The sequence below is a fragment of the Myotis myotis genome, unplaced genomic scaffold, assembly GCF_014108235.1.
Source record: "Myotis myotis isolate mMyoMyo1 unplaced genomic scaffold, mMyoMyo1.p scaffold_m19_p_12, whole genome shotgun sequence".
Taxonomy (NCBI): Eukaryota; Metazoa; Chordata; class Mammalia; order Chiroptera; family Vespertilionidae; genus Myotis; species Myotis myotis.
Genome location: NW_023416316.1, coordinates 33469154 through 33488504, shown reverse-complemented (window position 1 = coordinate 33488504; position 19351 = coordinate 33469154). Strand labels below are relative to the sequence as shown.

General features: G+C 40.3%; 1 protein-coding gene across 9 annotated transcripts in view; it reads right to left on the bottom strand.

The window, feature by feature from the left end:
- The window catches only part of TLE1 (TLE family member 1, transcriptional corepressor), an 89956-nt gene that overhangs the window by 48253 nt on the left and 22352 nt on the right, over window positions 1-19351 (bottom strand). For 3 of the 9 annotated variants that reach the window (XM_036330737.1, XM_036330731.1, XM_036330730.1), the window contains 2 exons: window positions 11154-11216; window positions 9652-9756 (listed from right to left, as the gene is read on the bottom strand). The exons of 2 other annotated variants lie outside the window; for them this stretch is intronic. In XM_036330737.1, the coding sequence (XP_036186630.1) occupies window positions 9652-9756; window positions 11154-11216 (168 nt within the window). The remainder of the gene's footprint in view (window positions 1-9651; window positions 9757-11153; window positions 11217-19351) is intronic. 4 more of the 9 variants (XM_036330733.1, XM_036330732.1, XM_036330738.1 and 1 more) reach the window with 2 other exon arrangements.

Below are 19351 nucleotides of genomic sequence, written 5' to 3'. Positions count from 1 at the left end.
ACCTTCACTAAAAGAAAAACCATTTATGCTACTTAAACATATGTTTTAGACTAAAAGAACTACTGACATCAAGCAATACAGCCAGAAAAACCTCAAAAAACAAAACGAAAAAACCAACCACCACCACCAATGGCTCTCCTAACTGGGGAATTTTATATGCATCAGTCCTCTGTAGACCCAAACCTGAGCAGATATTGGGAAACTATAAAATGTTTCTCAACATGACAGCAAGAGTGGAAAAATTCAACCATCTATCCATTTATTAGTTTATACTAATGAGTAAACTTTTGTCCTAAATTAATGCTTATAGATTTATACAGCACAGAACACAAACAAAACAGTTAATAAAGCTATCAGAAAAGGCATTTTTGATAAGCAATGATGGTTGCTCATCAAAAATGTATTCCTTTTAGCAATACAGCTGGTTATTCAAGTTATCAAGCTAGACAGGTGGTCTCTCAAACAGAGCAAATTTGACACTCCTTTGCCCCAACCCAGGGACACTTGGCAAAGTCTACAAATATTTATGGTTGTCACACTGGGGATAAAATGCTACTGGCATTTAATGGGTAGAGGCCAAGGATACTGTTAAACATCCCACAATTCACAGGACCCCCAGCACAAAGGATTATAAAGCTCAAAATGTCAATCGTGCTGAGGCTGAAAAATTCTGGTCTAGATCTAAGCTGGAATTCTGTCTCATTACATTAGAATTCAGGTTCTTAAACATCCAGGGACTTGTCAAATTGTTGTTTAAAAAAAATAAAAATACTTCTCAACATTCAACTGTTCATTTTCCCGTCGTCACTACCTTGTCACAATTCAAAAAAAAAAAAAGAGCACCTACTTCCTTGACTTGGCGCAACCAATAATTTCAAATCAAAACAAACAAAAACTTCCTGTTCTACAAAACAACTTGGAAAAGGACTACACAGGTAACTTACATATCAGTGTTCTGGTGCTCAAAGGTGATTACGAAAGGGTTAGGTTGGGGGTGAGGTGATGAATGCACTTGCTCTCTCCCAGACAAGTGAATAGGCTGAGAGTGAGCCACGTAAAACAAACACCAAAACCTGAGTTAATGATACTGAAAACCCACAAGGAATAAAGTAACCTCATCCATGTCAAACAACAGCCACACATTCTGACTTGTAATTCACTGCTACTATAATGAACCTGACTTGGCTGTTTACATTCAGAACTTCAAGTATCAGTCCCGGGTTTCCACATTTTTGTTTCTCAGTCAGGTGTGGCACAGTGCTTTATCACCACACAGCTGCCTATACAACAGGAAAAGACACCCAGAATACACGGGAAGGCCGAAGCCCACCTCACCCTCACTAGATGCTAAGTTCTTCATCACCAACCACGGAATCAACTTGAATTTAATCCCATATAACCTCAGGAAAAACTATGTCACACAGATCACAAACTGAACCCAACCCAAACTAAAACCATGCCGCATGGTTTTAAAATAGCCTCTCTAATGCTGCAAGTGTGACAGTAAATGGCATTTATAGCACATGGTATTTAAACATTTTAAAGTGAAAATGATGTGAAAAGTAGCATTTGTTGACAGTTCTCTCCAATCACTCTTGATTTCTGCTATTTCCCTATTCTTTAAAACACTCACTTCTTTTTCTGCACTGGCATTTAATGGGTAGAAAAAAAACAACAGTGGTATGCTACAGCGAACAAGTGGGAAAATCAAAGACTCTACAAAAGTTATCTGAAAACATCCCATTACGTGAATGGCCTCTTGCATGAAGAGAGGTAAGGGTGATAAACAGGCAAAAACTGCTTTCTGGGGCCAAGAATGCTCAAAACACTGGAAGAAAACTAAAATAAAGCATCAACAACAATCCAAAGGCCCGATCTCAATGCAGCAGCACACAGAAAATGACACAGAGAGGTAAAGAATGATGGCCTGTATGCAGACAGGCACCAGGATGAAGGCCTAAAATTCTGAGAAGGATCTGAACTCATCCTTATTCTTTCTACATTTCAGCTAATCCACAGGCCAACTCAGTCTGCATCGTCACCGACTTGCTTATCCAACCTGCCCTAAATGACTGTTACAGTTGTGACAGTGACCAAGACCCTGGGACTTACAGGCTTGAATTACAATAAGTTTTAAAAAGTCATGTTTATTTAGGAAGATTCACTCCTAAAACCGCATAAGGTTTTAATGGAAAAAAAAAAATGCTCACCATTATTCGCCACTAGGGACATGCCAACCAAAACCACAAATGAAATACACCACTTCAGCCGTAACCGGTTTGGCTCAGTGGATAGAGCGTCGGCCTGCGGACTAAAAGGTCCCGGGTTCGATTCCGGTCAAGGACACGTACCTTGGTTGTGGGCACATCTCCAGTAGGGAGTGTGCAGGAGGCAGCTGATCAATGTTTCTCTCTCATCGATGTTTCTAACTCTCTATCTCTCTCCCTTACTCTCTGTAAAAAATCAATTATATATATATATGAAATGCACCACTTCATACCCACTAGGATGGCTAGAATCAAAAGATGGACAATAACAAGTGTTGACAAAAATGTAGAGAAATTGGAATTCTCATCCACTACTTTTGGAAAACAGTCTGGCCATTGTTCAAAAAGTTAAACAAAGTTACCATATGACCCAGTGATTCCACTCAAAAACTTGTACTCAAATGCTCATAAGCAGCATTATTCATAACTAGAGGCCCAGTGCACGAAATTCATACACGGGTAGGGTCCCTAGCAGCTGCCAGCTGGGGCCTTCCTTCATTCCATGCCGCCCCCCGGTGGTCAGTGCACGTCATAGCGAGCTATCGAACTCCCAGGTGGGTTGAACTCCCAAAGGGACATTTGCATATTAGGCTTTTATAGATAGAGAAGATAGTCAAAAGGTGGAAATAACTTAAATGTCCATCGACTGATGAGTGGATCAAAAAATATGGTAGACCAGCCATGTGGCGGCTCAGTGATTGAGTGTCGACCTATGAACCAGGAGGTCAGGGTTTGATACCTGGTCAGGGCACACGCCCAGGTTGTGGCTCAATTCCCAGTAGGGAGCTTGCAGGAGGCAGCCAATCAATGATTCTTATCATTGATGTTTCTATCTCTCCATCTCCCTGCCTCTCTTTCTCTGAAATCAATAAAAATACATATATTTAAAAGTGGTATACTGAGGCAATGGAATATTATCCTATATATGGTAATATTCAAATTGACCATCATGCCATAACACTGTACAAGATGGTGGTGCACACAGCGGGGGCGGGGCAGCAGGCTTCTGCTTCACATGGCTTCTGCTTCACATGGCTTCTGCCGGGGTTTCCGAGGTCCTGGTGGCCAATTCCCGTGATTTATGCCAGGGTTTCCATGGCCCTGCGTGCATGCCACAGGGGCGAGGCCCGGCAGCCGCTGCGCGCAGCCTGGAGGCAGGGCATCGGGGCTGCACTCCAGGATTCGGGGCCATCCTGTGGCGCACCAGCCATGTGGGGCAGGACTCGGGGTGGTCCCATGGTGCGGGGGGGGTTGGGGAAGTACGGGTCCCAGGTCTAGCGCGATTTCATCCTACGGGTCACTAGTTCATCTATAAAAGGATTGAAGTACATGCCACACATGAATAAACTTTGAGAACATTATAGCATGTGAAAGAAGCCATCCACAAAAGGCCACATACTATATAACTGCATTTATATGAAATGTTCAGAATAGACAAATCCAGAGACAAGGGAGGCAGGGCAAGAGGACTGACTGCTAATGGGGACATGGGATTTCTTTTTGGAGTGTTACAGATGTTCTAGAATTAGGTAGTGGTGATGGTTGCACAAGTCTGGGATGCTCAATACTAGGCTTTTTCCCAAGGAATCAAGTACAAGTCACATGAAAAAAACACATGGGGACATTAATAACTGAAAAGCACTCTATTTGGAAGAACCCAGACATTGAAGCCAACCCTGCATTTGTCAAAGAGACCTAGCTGTGCTCAGTGAAAAACTAACTTGAACCAAAGGAGAAGTAAGGTGCATAAAAGACTTCTTTGCAATACTGTTCGCTCTCTTTGGAAAATTAATATAAGAACTGGCAGGTTTAGCTCAGTGGATAGAGTGTCGGCCTGTAGACTGAAGGGTCCTGGGTTCAATTCCAGTCAAGGGCATGTACCTCGGTTGCAGGCTCAATCCCCGGCCCTGGTCAGGGCAGGTGTGTGAGGCAACCAATTGATGTGTCTCTGACACACCTTGATGTTTCTCTCTGTATGTCTCTCCCTGTCCCTTCCACTCTCTCTAAAAATCAATGGAAAAATATCCTCAGGTGAGGATTAACAAACAAAGAACTGAACTGCTGAATTTTAAGTGGAGGGTATGTCACCAAATACAAGTTTGCAGAGCTAGAAGAGCCATGTTTGTTGTGGCCATTTCATTTTCTCTTATTGGTAGCAGGCTAGGCATTATCCTCCTAGGGCGAATTGTTTTATAAAGAAACTTATAGCTGGGTTATTGATGGGCTTTCCAGGGATTAACTGCATACTCATAAGAATAAGAGGCTAACCTCATCCTCTTAAACATCACACATTACAATCCTATAGATAGCTAACAGCTTCAGCCTGAGGAGAAAAATAATCCAACATTTTGCTAATCCTTAAACCAATCATCTCCTGCAACAATGGGAGCCCTTTAGGTCTACAACTCAATAAGGACAGAAAGGCTCCTGCTCCAGACACATCAGGAGTTTGTACTCACAGCCATCCCCTACACAAACAAACCCAGCCAGCATCACAAAATACCCTACACTTACTTCATACTAAGTTGTTTTAAAGTGAAGAGCATTACACATTTGCCTATGAAGAAGGAATATACAAATCTAACCAATAAATGGAGCCCCAAACCTGAGGCTCCCATAGGCTTTGACAGAAGTTATATTCATGGAAAGTAAGTCAGATTGTATACAAATAAATGAGAAAGGAAAAACAAAGTTGCCTACATTAACCCCAAATTTCTTGAGTTCCTGAAGTTCACGGGCAATTGCTATAAGAAACTGCTCAAATTGTCTTATATCCACAGTTAGTATGGAGGCAGTTACCAGAAATCTGGCATATCGTGGTATGGGAAGGAAAACCCCCACTGTTCACCTGGACATCTCGCCTTCCAATTCTTTCACAATGATCCCTGCCACCTCCCAGTGCCAGCAGAGGCCTTATTCCCTTACTCACATTTTTGCTTCTCAATTCTCTCTACATCTGTTCCCAAAACTTAACTTTAACCCCTTGGTTTTGAACTTTAAGTTTGTTCATCAAAAGTTAAATGGCAGCCCAGCCAGTGTGGCTCAATGGTTGAGCATTGGCCTATGAACCAGGAGGTCAGGGTTTCATTCCCAGTCAGGACACATGCCAGGATTGCGGACTAGATCCCTAGTAGGAGGTGTGCAGGAGGCAGCCGATCAATGACTCTTTCTTATCATTGATGCTTCCATCTCTCCCTCTCCATTCCTCTCTCTGAAATCAATATATATATTTTAAAGTTAAATGGCAGCACTTTTGCACTGCTGTGTCCTCATTAAAAGTCACGCATGCATGACAATGTAGTGGCAGGAGCAGAGCATCTGGCTAGGTCTAATCTCAGACACCAACATCCAGGTAACCACTAGAATAGACAAAGGAGGAACAGCCACCCCTCACAGGGGGCTTGGCCAACTGAACCACAGATCTGCTCCAGACACGTAGGGAAACCAGGCAGACAAAACTGCAGTTCAAGGGTCTTATCCCCACAAAAGCCATGCAAGCGAGATGGTACTGTCCATCTACAGATGAGACACTGATCAAGGTGAATGGATCATATGAGGTCACAAAGCTAAAAAGTGGAAGCACCGGTATCCTACTCAATTTCTTTTAAAAAAGAAAACCACACTTCACTACTGTTTTCTTTCTAATCAAAACCTAATCGTCTTTGAAGAGGTGGGGGAAACTGCTGAGAAGGACAGGGAACCTAACCTCCTCAGGAGATGGAAACACTCTGCACCAGAGAAGAGTGGTTACAGGGCTGTGCATGTGCCCAAGGCCATTAAACTGTACATGCAAGATCTCTGCATTTCACTGCATAGAAATTACACCTCAGTTAAAAAGAATTTTATGTACAGATATGTACATACCTGTTTTTGATATCGATTATTTATGTCATATAACCTAGCTTAAAAGTAACACTAGTTATTTGGAATCCCAAATTCAACTAAAATTAATTATTAGTGTCTTTGTTCCAAACTCCCCAAGACAGCGGGGAATTATCTTGAAGAGTCCTTGGTTTTTCTCTGCCTTCAGGTAGCCATTAACTGTCCCACAAACAAGTGTTTCAGCATTTTACGAATCTGTTTTATTTTATGCATTTTTAACACAATTCCAAAGTTTCAAAGAAAATCTTTGAGGGATGCTGCTTAAATTGTAGACTATAAAAAAAAAAAAATCAAAAAACAAAAATCAAGGTCTCAAATGAGTTAAGTTCCCTTTGCACAATGAACTTGTTTCTAAAGCACAAGTGAGCTGTGTGTCAAAACAAATAAACCCTGTGTCTTTTAAGATCTCTGTATTATTAAATATTCTTTCTATTGTTATAAGAATGTAACATGTTTAATAGCAAAGGAGCTTATGAAAAGCAAAATTCAAAAAGTAGAGCAGCAGTTACTATTCTGCAAATTATCAATTTTGCTATCAGTGAAAGCTATTAAAAATGTTTAACAACTCTTTGTAATACTTTAAGCAATAAAAAAAAAAGGAAAAAAAATGTTTAACAAAACCATTTCAATAATTTCTCCAAATTTCAACTATCTAAGAATCTTACATGCCAGTAATTTAAAGTTGAAGGCAGGTGCCGTGGTGGAAAAGATTTTAAAATTCAGTTTTTCTATCAGACAGAAGAACAAGTTTTCTATGCTAGTGAGAAATGGGCACCATTAATTCACTCAACAAGAATGGAAAAAATATATCCTCTTCTCCTAAAAGAGCATCCGCAGTCCTGGGACACAAGCTGAGTTTGCCTAGAAGCTTGGTGTCCTTGAGAATATTTAACTTTCTCCTGGTTTGCTAAAGAGAAATATCGTTAGCCCTGTCAAGCAAGCAGTGAGCTCCTTGATTGTACCTTAAAGGGAATGAGAATGTTTCGGCTCATTTGCATTTTAAAGGGTACTCTTTCATGATCTTTTCACACTTGTAATAGATGTCTAAACCGTTAAATTACTATTTCTTTTCTTAGCCTGAAAGTCGATGCAGACTAAGAGCGTGGCCTCTCCCATTGTTCTTTCCCCCTAAGTCGGTCCCTGAACAATACTGACAGCTGCTATCAAACCGGGCTGCATTTACTCTGCGCGCAGCTGCTGCTTGTAGGAACAGACAGCCTCCCGGAGCCTCCTCCCCTCTGGGGAGACAGGTTGACACACTGCATGTTCAATGAAGGAGGTCAAAGGTCTACTGAATTGTCAACCCAATTTTATGCTACTTCGATTTTCCAGGACGCATGCAATTCCTTTCAAGCAAAAATCAAGCATATGCCAGAGCATGAAACTTATGGTTCGGGGTAATTATTGATCACTACAAACTTTAAAAGAGCCTGCTGACATAAATTAATATACCGATTCAAAAAATTACAATTATAATACACTGATTCAAAAATTACAATGATAAAAACCACACAGGCTGAAGACATGCAATTGGCGTTTAGTCCTGTGCTGGGCCCAATGCGCTGATTTGCGTTATTGTTGCTAGCTAGCAGAGCTAATCTGCCTTTCTAATCTCAACAACATGTTTCCTGGACTAAAGCCATTCATAAAATTAGCGGTTCATCTGCCCTTCTAAAACAACCTATTTTTATTTTCTGATTTGGCTCAAAATGAGTATTACCTATAAACATTTGGTTGATACAATTTTCCCCTTTCTGATGTGTTGTACTGGGCAGTGCCTTTGAGAATTTAAAAATACAAGTTTTACCATCAAGAAATGATATGTAAAAATTTAGAGCCTATCAGAAAACAAATGTGTTCCACAAAGTTTAACTGGGTACTTGAGACCTGCTTTGCATATGTTTTCTTTTAATCAAAACAGGCTTTTCCATCCTCATTCATTAGGGTTAAAAAATTCTGTGCTTGAGCTACAAGTACAATTTGCTATTAGTCTTTGCTAATCAAACACGGTACATGCAAAAGTACCAGTGAATATTTGATTTGATCTCTGAAATAAAGCAATTCATTACACAAGAAAAGGGTACAGAAGGCAGCAGACAAATGCAGATGTAATTGTGTTTTTTGTTGAATGTGATTAGAGAGCCCACTAAGTAACAGTCAAAAATGTGATACTAAAGGGGGAGAAATGCAGAGCCTGGACTCGGGGGGAGGAGAAGGGAAGAATTGTTTATGCAGAGCTAAGCTGTCAAGTGTAATAAAGCAGCTTGAATAAAATTTAAGCTGAAAATCCACTGAAGCTCCCCATTTCAGGGAGGAAAAAGCTATTAAAAGGAAATGAAGGTCACCCTCCCAGTTTATTTCACCTAATTGACTGCCAATAGCTTACCACAGGCAACCCGACTGCAGATCTGCAATTGAGAAACTGATGAAAGGAGAGTTTTCAAGCTGAGGCTCATTCTTTAATCCTCCTTGGCTCTTATGTTTTTTCCCCATCTCCAGTTGGGATGTAATTTTAAACCCTGATGGATTAACTGGTTCCATTGTCTGTGGCCGTCATTGGACTATGGCACTCTTAATCCGTACAGCAGCATGTCTAATTATCATTACAAAGTGTCTGAGGGAACTATAAAGACCAGCAGGGCATCTTCTCACAAGCAATTAACATAAATTGATAAATGAGTGATTTGAATCTGCTCAAGGCACTCACTTATGAATAAAATCAGAAAGGATGGTCCCTTGTTCCAGCTACTTCTTTCACTTGGTCTAGAAGGGCAGAAAATCTGAGAGCCATCCTGGACCCTGAAGGGGGTTGGGGATGGGGGGCAGATAAACTCACGCAGGGGATGGACCGCAGGGTTCACCAGGCTCATTAATGCAGAGCAAATAACTTGTGACTGACAACCAGTTGCCAGCGAGGAGCACTAACTGAACTCAAAACAGGAGAGCTGAAACCTGGTGAAAGGCTAGAGGGCAGAAGGACAGACAATTATCACTTCTTCAACAGCAAGAGAGAGTTTTTTTCATTGGGGTGTCACTTAAAACTTCATGGAAGAGGCACAAGAGGAAGACCAAGCAGTTAGAAAGGTCCCAATACCCTAGGAAAGCAAAAGGCAAAAGCAAAGAAACTAAATGAAATGGTCATTATGAGATGTGCCTTGACTTCACTGTGATCTAAAGTTATAGGACAGAATAAGGAAGAGTTTAAAACTCTAACCTAAAGTTTTTTTTTATCTGACTACTGGAGCAAAAGTGGCTTAAGTAAGTGTCACAGGCTCAAGGATATTTATTTTCCCATTAAAAAGTAGACTGATTTTTCTTCTCCTCCTAAAACGGTTTCTCCTATCACTTCCCTTATGCTAATCTCTCTTTCCCAGCACAGCTCAGCATACCTGAATACCCCCTCCCACCCTTATCAAATAGGTCAGTGTTAAGCTACCCAAATATTTTATATACAGAGATTAAGCCATCAAATTAATAAGAAATGAAAGCTGGTTATACACACTGTAGGAGGTAGACCTGGTAGGCCACGTACCCCGATGATGGCATTCAACTCTGCCATGGTCACCTGTTTGGCACGTTCGACAGCCTGCGCCACCTGTTGTTGATGCTTTGAAAACAACGAGAAGAAAGGGTAAGCAAGGCAGCCAAGAACGTCACGTACCTTCCAAGGATAACAACAAAAGGGCAAACGCCACATGCGATGCAGACTGAAGTATAATGCAAAGTTTGGATTTATATGTAAAGTTTGTCGAGCACCCATTATTTCACAGAACACATGTAGAAAAGGGAAAAGAAAACAGAGCAATGCTTCCTTGTTTCTAACCCACACTAGTCACCACTTAACTTCTGGTGGAAAAATTAGGCTCAGAATGGTACAAAGTCAAAAAGGACATCAAAAATGGTTAACCTGGGGCTTCAGAAAATAAATAGTATGGGATCATTTAAACATCAAATCTTCTATTAGTTCTCTGGTCAACACATCTCAACATTCAAGTAGTTTTTGGAAACTATGGTAATTCATCTTCTTTAGACAGTTAACCCTCCACAAGGGAAAGACCCACTCTTAGTTCACAGTCCAGAAACACTCTACCCACCTCCCAACTTCCACCCACAAGTAAAAACAAAGCCACACCTGTGCTTTCAGAGGCATGGGACAGACCACAGCAGAGACCAGGATTACTGAACATGGAGTACATGTTACGCTGGAAGAGGCTGCTAGAAGAGCAGAGATGGCTGGGTATGGAGCAGCTGATGACAACTAAACGGACAGCCCATATTTCAGCTCCCAGTCCAACAAACTTTATCTCAAGATATGTGCATCCTTGTTTAGCATTTATAAGCTTGTATCCAAAAGTAAGGTAAACTTTAAGGTCAAACTAAAACATACTGGTTTTGAGTCAATCTCACAAATTAGTCATATAAAGAGCTTTTCTCTCTCAAAATATTACAGTTAAACCTCTGTGGCTTTGAATCTTAATAAAAATGGCGCATATATATATATATATATATATATATCCATAAGTTAAAGTAACATGAACACTTAGTTTATCCTTAAGAGTACTGGCACCCACTCCCTCCATGGACAGCACTAAGTCAAACATTATACAAGTACAAATGAAATACCTGCTTCCATGGTCAAGTCAACCCTAATGGACCCATTTTTAAAATTCAGAATAAGAAAAGCTCTCTAGAGAAAGGACACTTGGAATCATCAGTAGCAATTAAACTTATAAATTAATTTAATTTAAAATAAGCTTTATATGTTTGATAGTCATTTTGCAGTTTTCCAAAGGAAAAAAATTAATTTGAGGTTGAGCTTTTGCCATCACTTCTACAGTGTGCCCTCAGTTCTGTTAGATGGAATAGCAGGGGTGTATACACCACAGCTGTAACAGATGTTCTTCACACTTGTTCCTTGTGATAAAATTAACATCTTAAAACTAGCTAATTTGCAAACAGAGAAGCAACATAATTGCACTTTAACAGCTGAACAGTTTTACTTACTTCCTGAGACAGAAATGGGATGACTTGTGCACAAATCGTATTCAATCTCTTGGCGATTTCAGTCTATAAAGACAAAGCCACATAAATGTTTAGTATACTTCATAATCAGTTCAGAAAGATAAAACTTCACACCCACCACTTTAGCCCTCCACTATCTCTCTTGAGGGCAAAAAATTGCTTTTCCCAGCTACCTTACCAATATTTATCTTGAGATAAACAGTAGATATTAATCCCACTTGCAAAGTAAGACATAACTGCACGCTTTATTGGTCACTTAAATAAGAGATAATGAGCACTTTAATTGAATTGGAAAATCTACGTGGTTTAAGGCTATATAATCATTTAACCTGGTGATTGCAAACCCCTTCGAATACTTATTCAATTATGGTGTACCGGGCACATTTATGTAGTTACAGCAAGTTCATTCAAGCTAGCATCAGAAACAGCATCAAAGCAACTGAGCTTTCCATACAAGGTCTATACAGCGAGAGCAGCCTCTTTCCACTTGTCCCAACTCTTTCACAACTGAAACAGTATTTTAATGTTAGTAGCTTTCATTAAGTCTCGAAATTGCAAACAAGCCAAGAAAATACGTAATATTAAAACAGAACTCGAGTCCAGAGGGACAGTCACATCAAGATGTTCTGAGTATCTGTAAAGTTTCAACACAATTCAGCATCAAATATGAAGACCTCAGTACAGGGTCCACAGTTCAGCTGGACATAACGAAACGTGTCCTGAGTGTCTGTGACCCAAGCTGTTGTAAAGAAAGTAGGAAGAGTCTCTGCCCAGCTCCAAATCCACAAGATCCTTCTGCTACAAGGGACAGACTGGCAAGGGAGGGGAAAAAGGGTGCTTCTGCTTCCAGCATAGGATAGGATCCACCTGCCTGCCCCATTGCCAACACCCTGCACAAAAATGCAAAGCAACTCTGCCTTCCTTTCCTCTAACTTCAAGGAACCAGTTCTGCCTTTAAAAGGAAAAAAAAAAAAAAGAAAAAAGTCATCTAAAAGAGTCCCGGATTTGACCTTATTTATTCCATCATTTTCCATCAATGCTTACTTACTAATGCCGCCTGATAGTGGATTAGGTAATGAAAAGGATCATGAGCGGAAGAAAATTATGAAGCACATAGCCATGCCCTTGAGAAACAGAGACTGGAAAAAGTAAGATAAAGTAGAAACCTCAGAAACCCTATAATGAAGTATATCAAACAAGAGCTGCTTTTTGTCCTCTAAGATGATTCTAGTTAACAATGAGTAACAAGGCCTTCGTTTGGATGGGATTGGATTGGGGTCAACCCAACTCAATTCTCCCTGACTACCAATGAGATAGGGTTCCAGCCGGGGCCTTGTTAGAAATGTAGTACTAGAAGAGGAAATGACTGGTATAGACCTTGCTTTAACCAGCAGGGCAAACAGACATATGGAAAAAGGGTGCAGCTGCACCAGGTGTAAAAATAGTACAGGGCAGCCATACCCAATTCACCCGATCAATCTAACTCAAGGTCATAACTCTCCTAGAAAGCACCAGCACAACAGGGTTAGGGAGGGTGGGTGGTGTGTGTGTGTGTGTGTGTGTGTGTGTAAAGGAGGATGAATGCCCTTGGTGGACTCGTAGTCCTTGCCCCCCACTCCCTATCTACGATACATCCAAACAGCATTCCACACTTTCCCCTTCTCCAAAATTCACACTTAAGGTTTCCCAATCTTAAAAAAATGATTAATAGTCACTTGAAGTACACACAGATATGTATATAGAAAAATAAAATAACTCTAGGTCTCTCATCCAGGGATAACCCTGAGGTAACACTGTGGTGATTCTGGGAAGCATCATTTGAGGCACTCAGAAGCCCAGAGTGGAGAGACTTTTATTTATATCAAGGGCCCCCACTATATATACTGCTTTTCTATGTGTTATTCAAAAATGTATCATGGACACTCTCCCACTCAATAAATACAAGCCTACTTGTGTTTAAGCACCCAATATCAGTGGATATTTATATTTCATCTAATTTGCCACATTTATAAATTCTGTGTCAGATAACCCTCTACAAAGATCTCTAAAAGAAACCCCTAGAAGTGAATCTGTTAGGTCAAAGTGTATGCATATTTTAAATTGGAATGCATGCTGATAAACTGCCCAGTAGAAAAGCTTACCAATTTATATGATTGCCAGTCTATAAGGGTACATGCTCTCCCACAATGTCAATATTGGGTTTTGTTGACCTTTTAAAAAATCTTTATTCATCTAATAGAGTAAAACGTTATCTCAGTTTTATTTGCATCACTCAGATTCTTCCTGAAATTAAACATCTTTTCATTTATTTATTGACCCTCCGTATTTTTTTTTTCTTTCTCTGTTTTTCCTTTGGTATTTATCATTGTCTTTTTGTAGTAATTCTTCCCATATGACAAATATTGACTCTTTCCCCTCGTTTTCCCAGCTTGCCATTTGTCTTTCAACCTTATTTGCTATAGCTGTTTGCTGTGCATAACTAAGTTTTTATGTGGTCAAGCTAAAGAATACTGTTCTTATGTTCTGGCTTTTGGGCCAGAATTAGAACACTCAAAAATTATAGAAACCGTTTTCTAATTTCCTTCTAGTGCTGCTATGGTTATACTTTCTATACTTAAGTACTTGATCTTGATGGAATTTATTTTGGTATAAGAAAAAAATGACCTCTTTAATTAATAATAATATGTGCTATTACATGGGAGTGGCTTTAAGGTTGAACTGATTTAACTGTCAGGGGACATTTAAAACCTGGTCTGAATGAAATGAACTTGTAAAACTTTAATAGTATTAGCTATTAAAAAAATAAGTACAGATTAAAGCATAGATCATACAAATTGGGTTAGAGTAGGTAAGACAAAAACAGGAGGAAGGTTGAAGATCAAATTGATGAAAAAAACATCAAAAGCCACACCATCTTTCCGGGGAATCTCTCTCTATATATAAAAGGCTAAGTGACTGTCCGTCCGTCCGACCGGCCGGTACATATGACACACACACTGGCAATTTAAAAATAAACACTGACTTGCACATGCGCGATACATAGAAAGCTCTTGCTGGCACCAATCCCACAATGTATTTTAATTTTATAATACTGTATTATATATACTATTTTGACATGTAATTTTTTGCAGTAACGTAATTACCACACGAATCTTTCTTCTAATTAATTTCCTTTCAATGTGCATGAATGCGTGCACCGGACCACTAGCTCTAAATAAATGGCCTGGAGAAGAGATGGAAACAAGAACAGAAGAGGACCTTTATCCCACTTACCTCCTCCTCCTGCTAGGTCTGTAAACCCTAATCTTAAACTGTCCTCTGACAAGTGAGCTTCATTTTGAGCAAAGATGCCTAAATTCAAGTCTCACCTCTGGCTCACCCAGAAATTCTCTGAGCTGCCCTGGCTTCTGCATAAGAAGAGTTCACACCTCCAGGCAGCATGAAGATGGGTCCATTGGTTTCCCTGACTGCTTTCTTTGTGAGTTCTAAAACATTACCACCACTCCAGGAGGATTTCATAAATGTTTTTCCCAGCCCTTAAAAAAGTCTGAAAAGCAGCATAAAGACTGACAATAATATTATCTCTTGTTTCAATGCAAGACCTATAACTGAACACAAATTAACAAGTAGTGTTTTCTACCCATGTTTCCATTCCTGACCAGAGTTTGCAAGCAGGCTAACTGTGTATGTGGCCCTGCTTAAGCAGATTTTAAGAAAGTTCTGTAAGCTTTTCAGACAGCTTTCTACCTCTTGCAAAGGCTAGACAACTCCAAAGAAAAAAACTGCAGGCTAACTGTATTTTCCACCTGGAAATCATTTTCCTGATGAAAGCTGAAAGAAGCCGTATTTGGTTCCTGCTAATAGTCATAAATACTGATAACTAAACTTTCCCTGTATTTCTGACACCATATAAGGCAACAACATTATGTCAGGTTCAAGAGCTATGCCCAAACCAGATTTACATGGAACCCTTTGTGCCCAGAAGCTTAACCACCTGGGTAAAGGCCCCAACATCAAGCCTTACCATCATGGCTAGCCTCCATTCACTGAGGCAACAGGAAACAGGTATCCAAATTATCTGTTCAGAACCATCTTTTATTCTCCCTTGCCAAAGCCAGCTTCCCTAACTGACTTGCTTATGATAACAGAGTTGGACCTCATAATCCAAAAACTTGGGTTTGCATCTCAGTAAACCAGTACTACTAGTAAGTGCCTTTAAATCATTTCAACGGTGGGCCACAGTTCTTATCACCAATCTACTTCAGTGTTTCATCAAAATCAAGTAAGTTAACATGTGAACTACAGCTGAATTATTGCAAAGAGCTGTTTTCTTAACCCCGTGGTCGGCAAACTGCAGCTCGCGAGCCACATGCGGCTCTTTGGCCCCTTGAGTGTGGCTCTTCCTAAGCCTTAGGAGTACCCCTAAATTAAGTTAATAACAATGTACCTACCTAAATAGTTTAAGTTTAAAAATTTTGGCTCTCAAAAGAAACTTCAATCGTTGTACTGTTGATACTTGGCTCTGTTGACTAATGAGTTTGCCGACTTAACCCAATCCTTGAAGGCCAACCTCACATCAATGTGAAAGCTGCCTTTTCCCTCAGTAACACCAGAAAACAAACTCTTCCATAGGCTTTGCCACCCTTTGATACACTACTATTAAGTCCATAGGTTTAAAATCACATCTAACATTAAACTACCACACAGATTCTTAATAGCTTTCAGCACCCATGTCTTCTCCACACGACAAGGTAGGAGGCATGAGAACAAGACATCTACTAAATATCTGACACAGCTCCCCTCTGCACCCTCTGCCACGAACACTGCCCACAGGGCACAGTCCATGTGCTTTTAAGGAATGGTTCACTGTCTAAAATGGAATCCCCTTGCACCCAATGCTCAAGAGGCAACCAGACAAACTATTACTAAACAGTGTTCGAATAAGGCTCTGTTTACAGTAACAAATCACATCTTATGTTAAAAAGCAAAATTCAACTGAGTAAATTTGAAGATCTAATTGGTTTTACTCAATGAGTCATGAAGCAGACAGCATCTGATCTAGGAAACAGAAAGAAGCTCCAAAGAGCTGTCCAAAAGGAAAGGTGTTTAAAGGCAGAAAGGGAGTGGAAAAAGAAAATTATTAGCGAAGAACGTACTGTTCTCAGGCAAGGTCACCCGCCTAAGGGGAATGGAGGGGGCCTATCAGTTGGATTACCTCACTTCTGCTATTGACTGGTTAACGGCTATGATCCTGGGAGAGGATAAAAACCTATTAAGTCTTGGTTTGCCAATGTGAGCCTTAACACAAGCGACTCCATTTTGAGCTCATTGTTTCTTATTAACACTTAGTAGGTATAAGATCCACATATTTTAACTAAATTAAATATGATCAAATACCTCGAAGGCTAGATTTTGAACCAAACCTGGGTGTATTAAACTGAAGATATGTTCTAGGCATCTGAACTTACGTTTTAGGATTTTATGATTCCTAAAAGCTCGACTCTCCACCTTCTTATACTCCTCACACCTAGTCTAATTACAAAGAGAAGAGGCCACTCCCCAATGTCTGCTCACTTCTCCACTACAGAGTCATGTATAATGAATGTTAATTGAAGCTCAAAACAAGGTGAGAATTGCTTAAGAGTAATAGCCCATGGTCTCAAAGCAATCCAATGGCACCTTGCCCAAAGTCAGCTATGGAAGGGGAAACTCCATCACCATTAAATTGCAAATTGATGGATCATAAAAAATGCTGTTTATGCTGAGGGCTGGCAAACTGATTTTTTGGTTTCACTGAAGAAACATCAAAAGCCACACCATCTTTCCTGGGAATTCTAAATAAATGGCCTGGAGAAGAAATGAAACAAGAACAGAGGAGGACCTTTATCCCACCTGTCTCCTCCTCCTGTGTCTGGAACAGATAGACAAGCAAGAATATGAAAACAAGCCCCGCCAGCATGGCTCAGTGGTTGAGTATCCACCCAGGAACCAAGAGATCACCGGTTCAATTCCCAGTCAGGGCACATGCCCGGGTTTCGAGCTCAACCTCCAGTAGGGGGCATGCAGAAGCCAGCCAATGGATGATTCTCTCTCATCATGGATGTTTTTCTCTCTCTCTCTCCCTCTCACTCTCTCTGAAATAAATTTTAAAAAAAGAATATGAAAACAACGCACACACAGGAAAATAGATAACGTCTAAATCACTTCTGACTAGAAGTTTCTGAATCTGTGAAATGACAATGTTAAATACAGAAAAAATGTTCACCCTCACCAGCAACCAAAAAAAACCATAAGCTTTGTTGTAAGGTGGGTCATTCTGGACCAGTTAAGTTAGTTTATTAAAAAAATTAATGAGATCCAACATTGATGAGTCCTCTGGGAAACAGAAACCATCATAACATTACTGATGACAGAGTAAATTGGTAGTCATCTTAGAAAGCAACTGGGCAATGTGTTCTAACAGCATGAAATTATTCAAACCCTTTGGTAAGGCTTCCCACAGCTAAGAATTTATCTTAAGGAAATAGTTCAAATGAAAAGCATTTCATGCATAAAGCTGTTCACTGCAGCACTGGTTTCAAAGCAAAGAGAAAAAACAGGTAACGATGTAACAGCAGTTCAACACATCAGAAACATTTGCAGAATTTCTGAAAATCTTAACATTTGCCCTCCTGAGAAATCAGTTGTCTAATACCAGGAGAACAGTATTAGACCCAAAGACAAGGCAAGTAACCATTAAAGTCACATGTACGATAATGATGTTTAAATAGCCAACACATTACCAGATGAAGCAGGAGGAGAACAAAGACGTGATGTTAGTGTGCCTGTGTGTTTTTTTTACAACATATGCATGTGGCCAAGGACTGTTGATATCCAAAATAAAAACGGTGATTATGCTGTGAGGTAGGGTTCCTGGTGACTTTTTATTTTCTTCCAGTGACCTTGTGAACACCACCTTTGATTTACTGTCTAACTCTATTATTAAAGTGGAAAGAGAGAAAAGGGTGGTCAGGCCCACCACCTCTGTGATTGACAGTGGCACTGAGTCACAACAATGCTGGCAAACCATGAAACCATGTGGGTGCCTGGCCCTCTTACAATCCTCACGTCACACATGGAGAAATCGACGTCTAAAGGAAATGACTTGCCCAGGATCATAAAGCAAGATTAGAGGCCACATTCTTTGCCTAGTCCTTTCTCCAGGAAGCGGAAACGGAAAATTGGGACGTACTCAAGATCAGAAATAAAGCTGATAAATTCAGCTTTGTTTTGCAAAGCAATACAACCCAAACAGGACTGCAACAGCACAAGGCCAAGGCCATGCCGTCCCTCAGCCAACAATGGTATCACAAGAAGCGGTCCCCGTCTGTCAACAACAGGGGCACTGCATCCTTACTGCCCTGCTATGGATGTAGGTAGGCATTTTACAAGGGACCTCAGTTATCAATTGTGAACCTTAGATAAGCAAGTCACAGCCAAACTGCACTTTAGTTCTCTCCTCAGGCAGAGAGTGTTAGTGTATCAGTACTAACATCAATCTGGCCCACCAATAGAGCAAAATCCACAAAATCACATCTACAAATACATCTCTATTTCCTGCAGATGACATTTAAATACCTGGAGAAAAGTCAAGATGTTTAAATAAAAACCACATACCCAAAATGACAGATGCAAAACACTGAAAATAACCTCCTAATATAGCACTGTCTATTTTGGAGGGGGGAGGAGGGACCTTTGCCTAGAGACCTACTTTAGAGTACCCAATATTCACACCAGATTTACTACTATCCCTCACCATACACCTCATGAAAGGGTTAATTTTACCTTAAATTTTAATGCATCAGAGTAGCTTTCTTTTAAAATAGAATTGTGTCAATAAGCCGACTAATCACATTTTGGGTAAATCCAAATGAAAAGAATTTGGGGCCCTAACTGGTTTGGCTCAGTGGATAGAGCATCAGCCTGCGGATTGAAGGGTCCCAGGTTCGATTCCACTCAAGGGTATGTACCTTGGTTTCGGGCACATCCCCAGTAAGGGGTGTGCAGGAGGCAGCTGATCGATGTTTCTCTCTCATCAATGTTTCTAACTCTCTATCCCTCTCCCTTCCTCTCCGTAAAAAAATCAATAAAAAAAGGAAAGAACTTGAGGTGTCATTAAGTTGAGGTTGTAATGAGGTTAT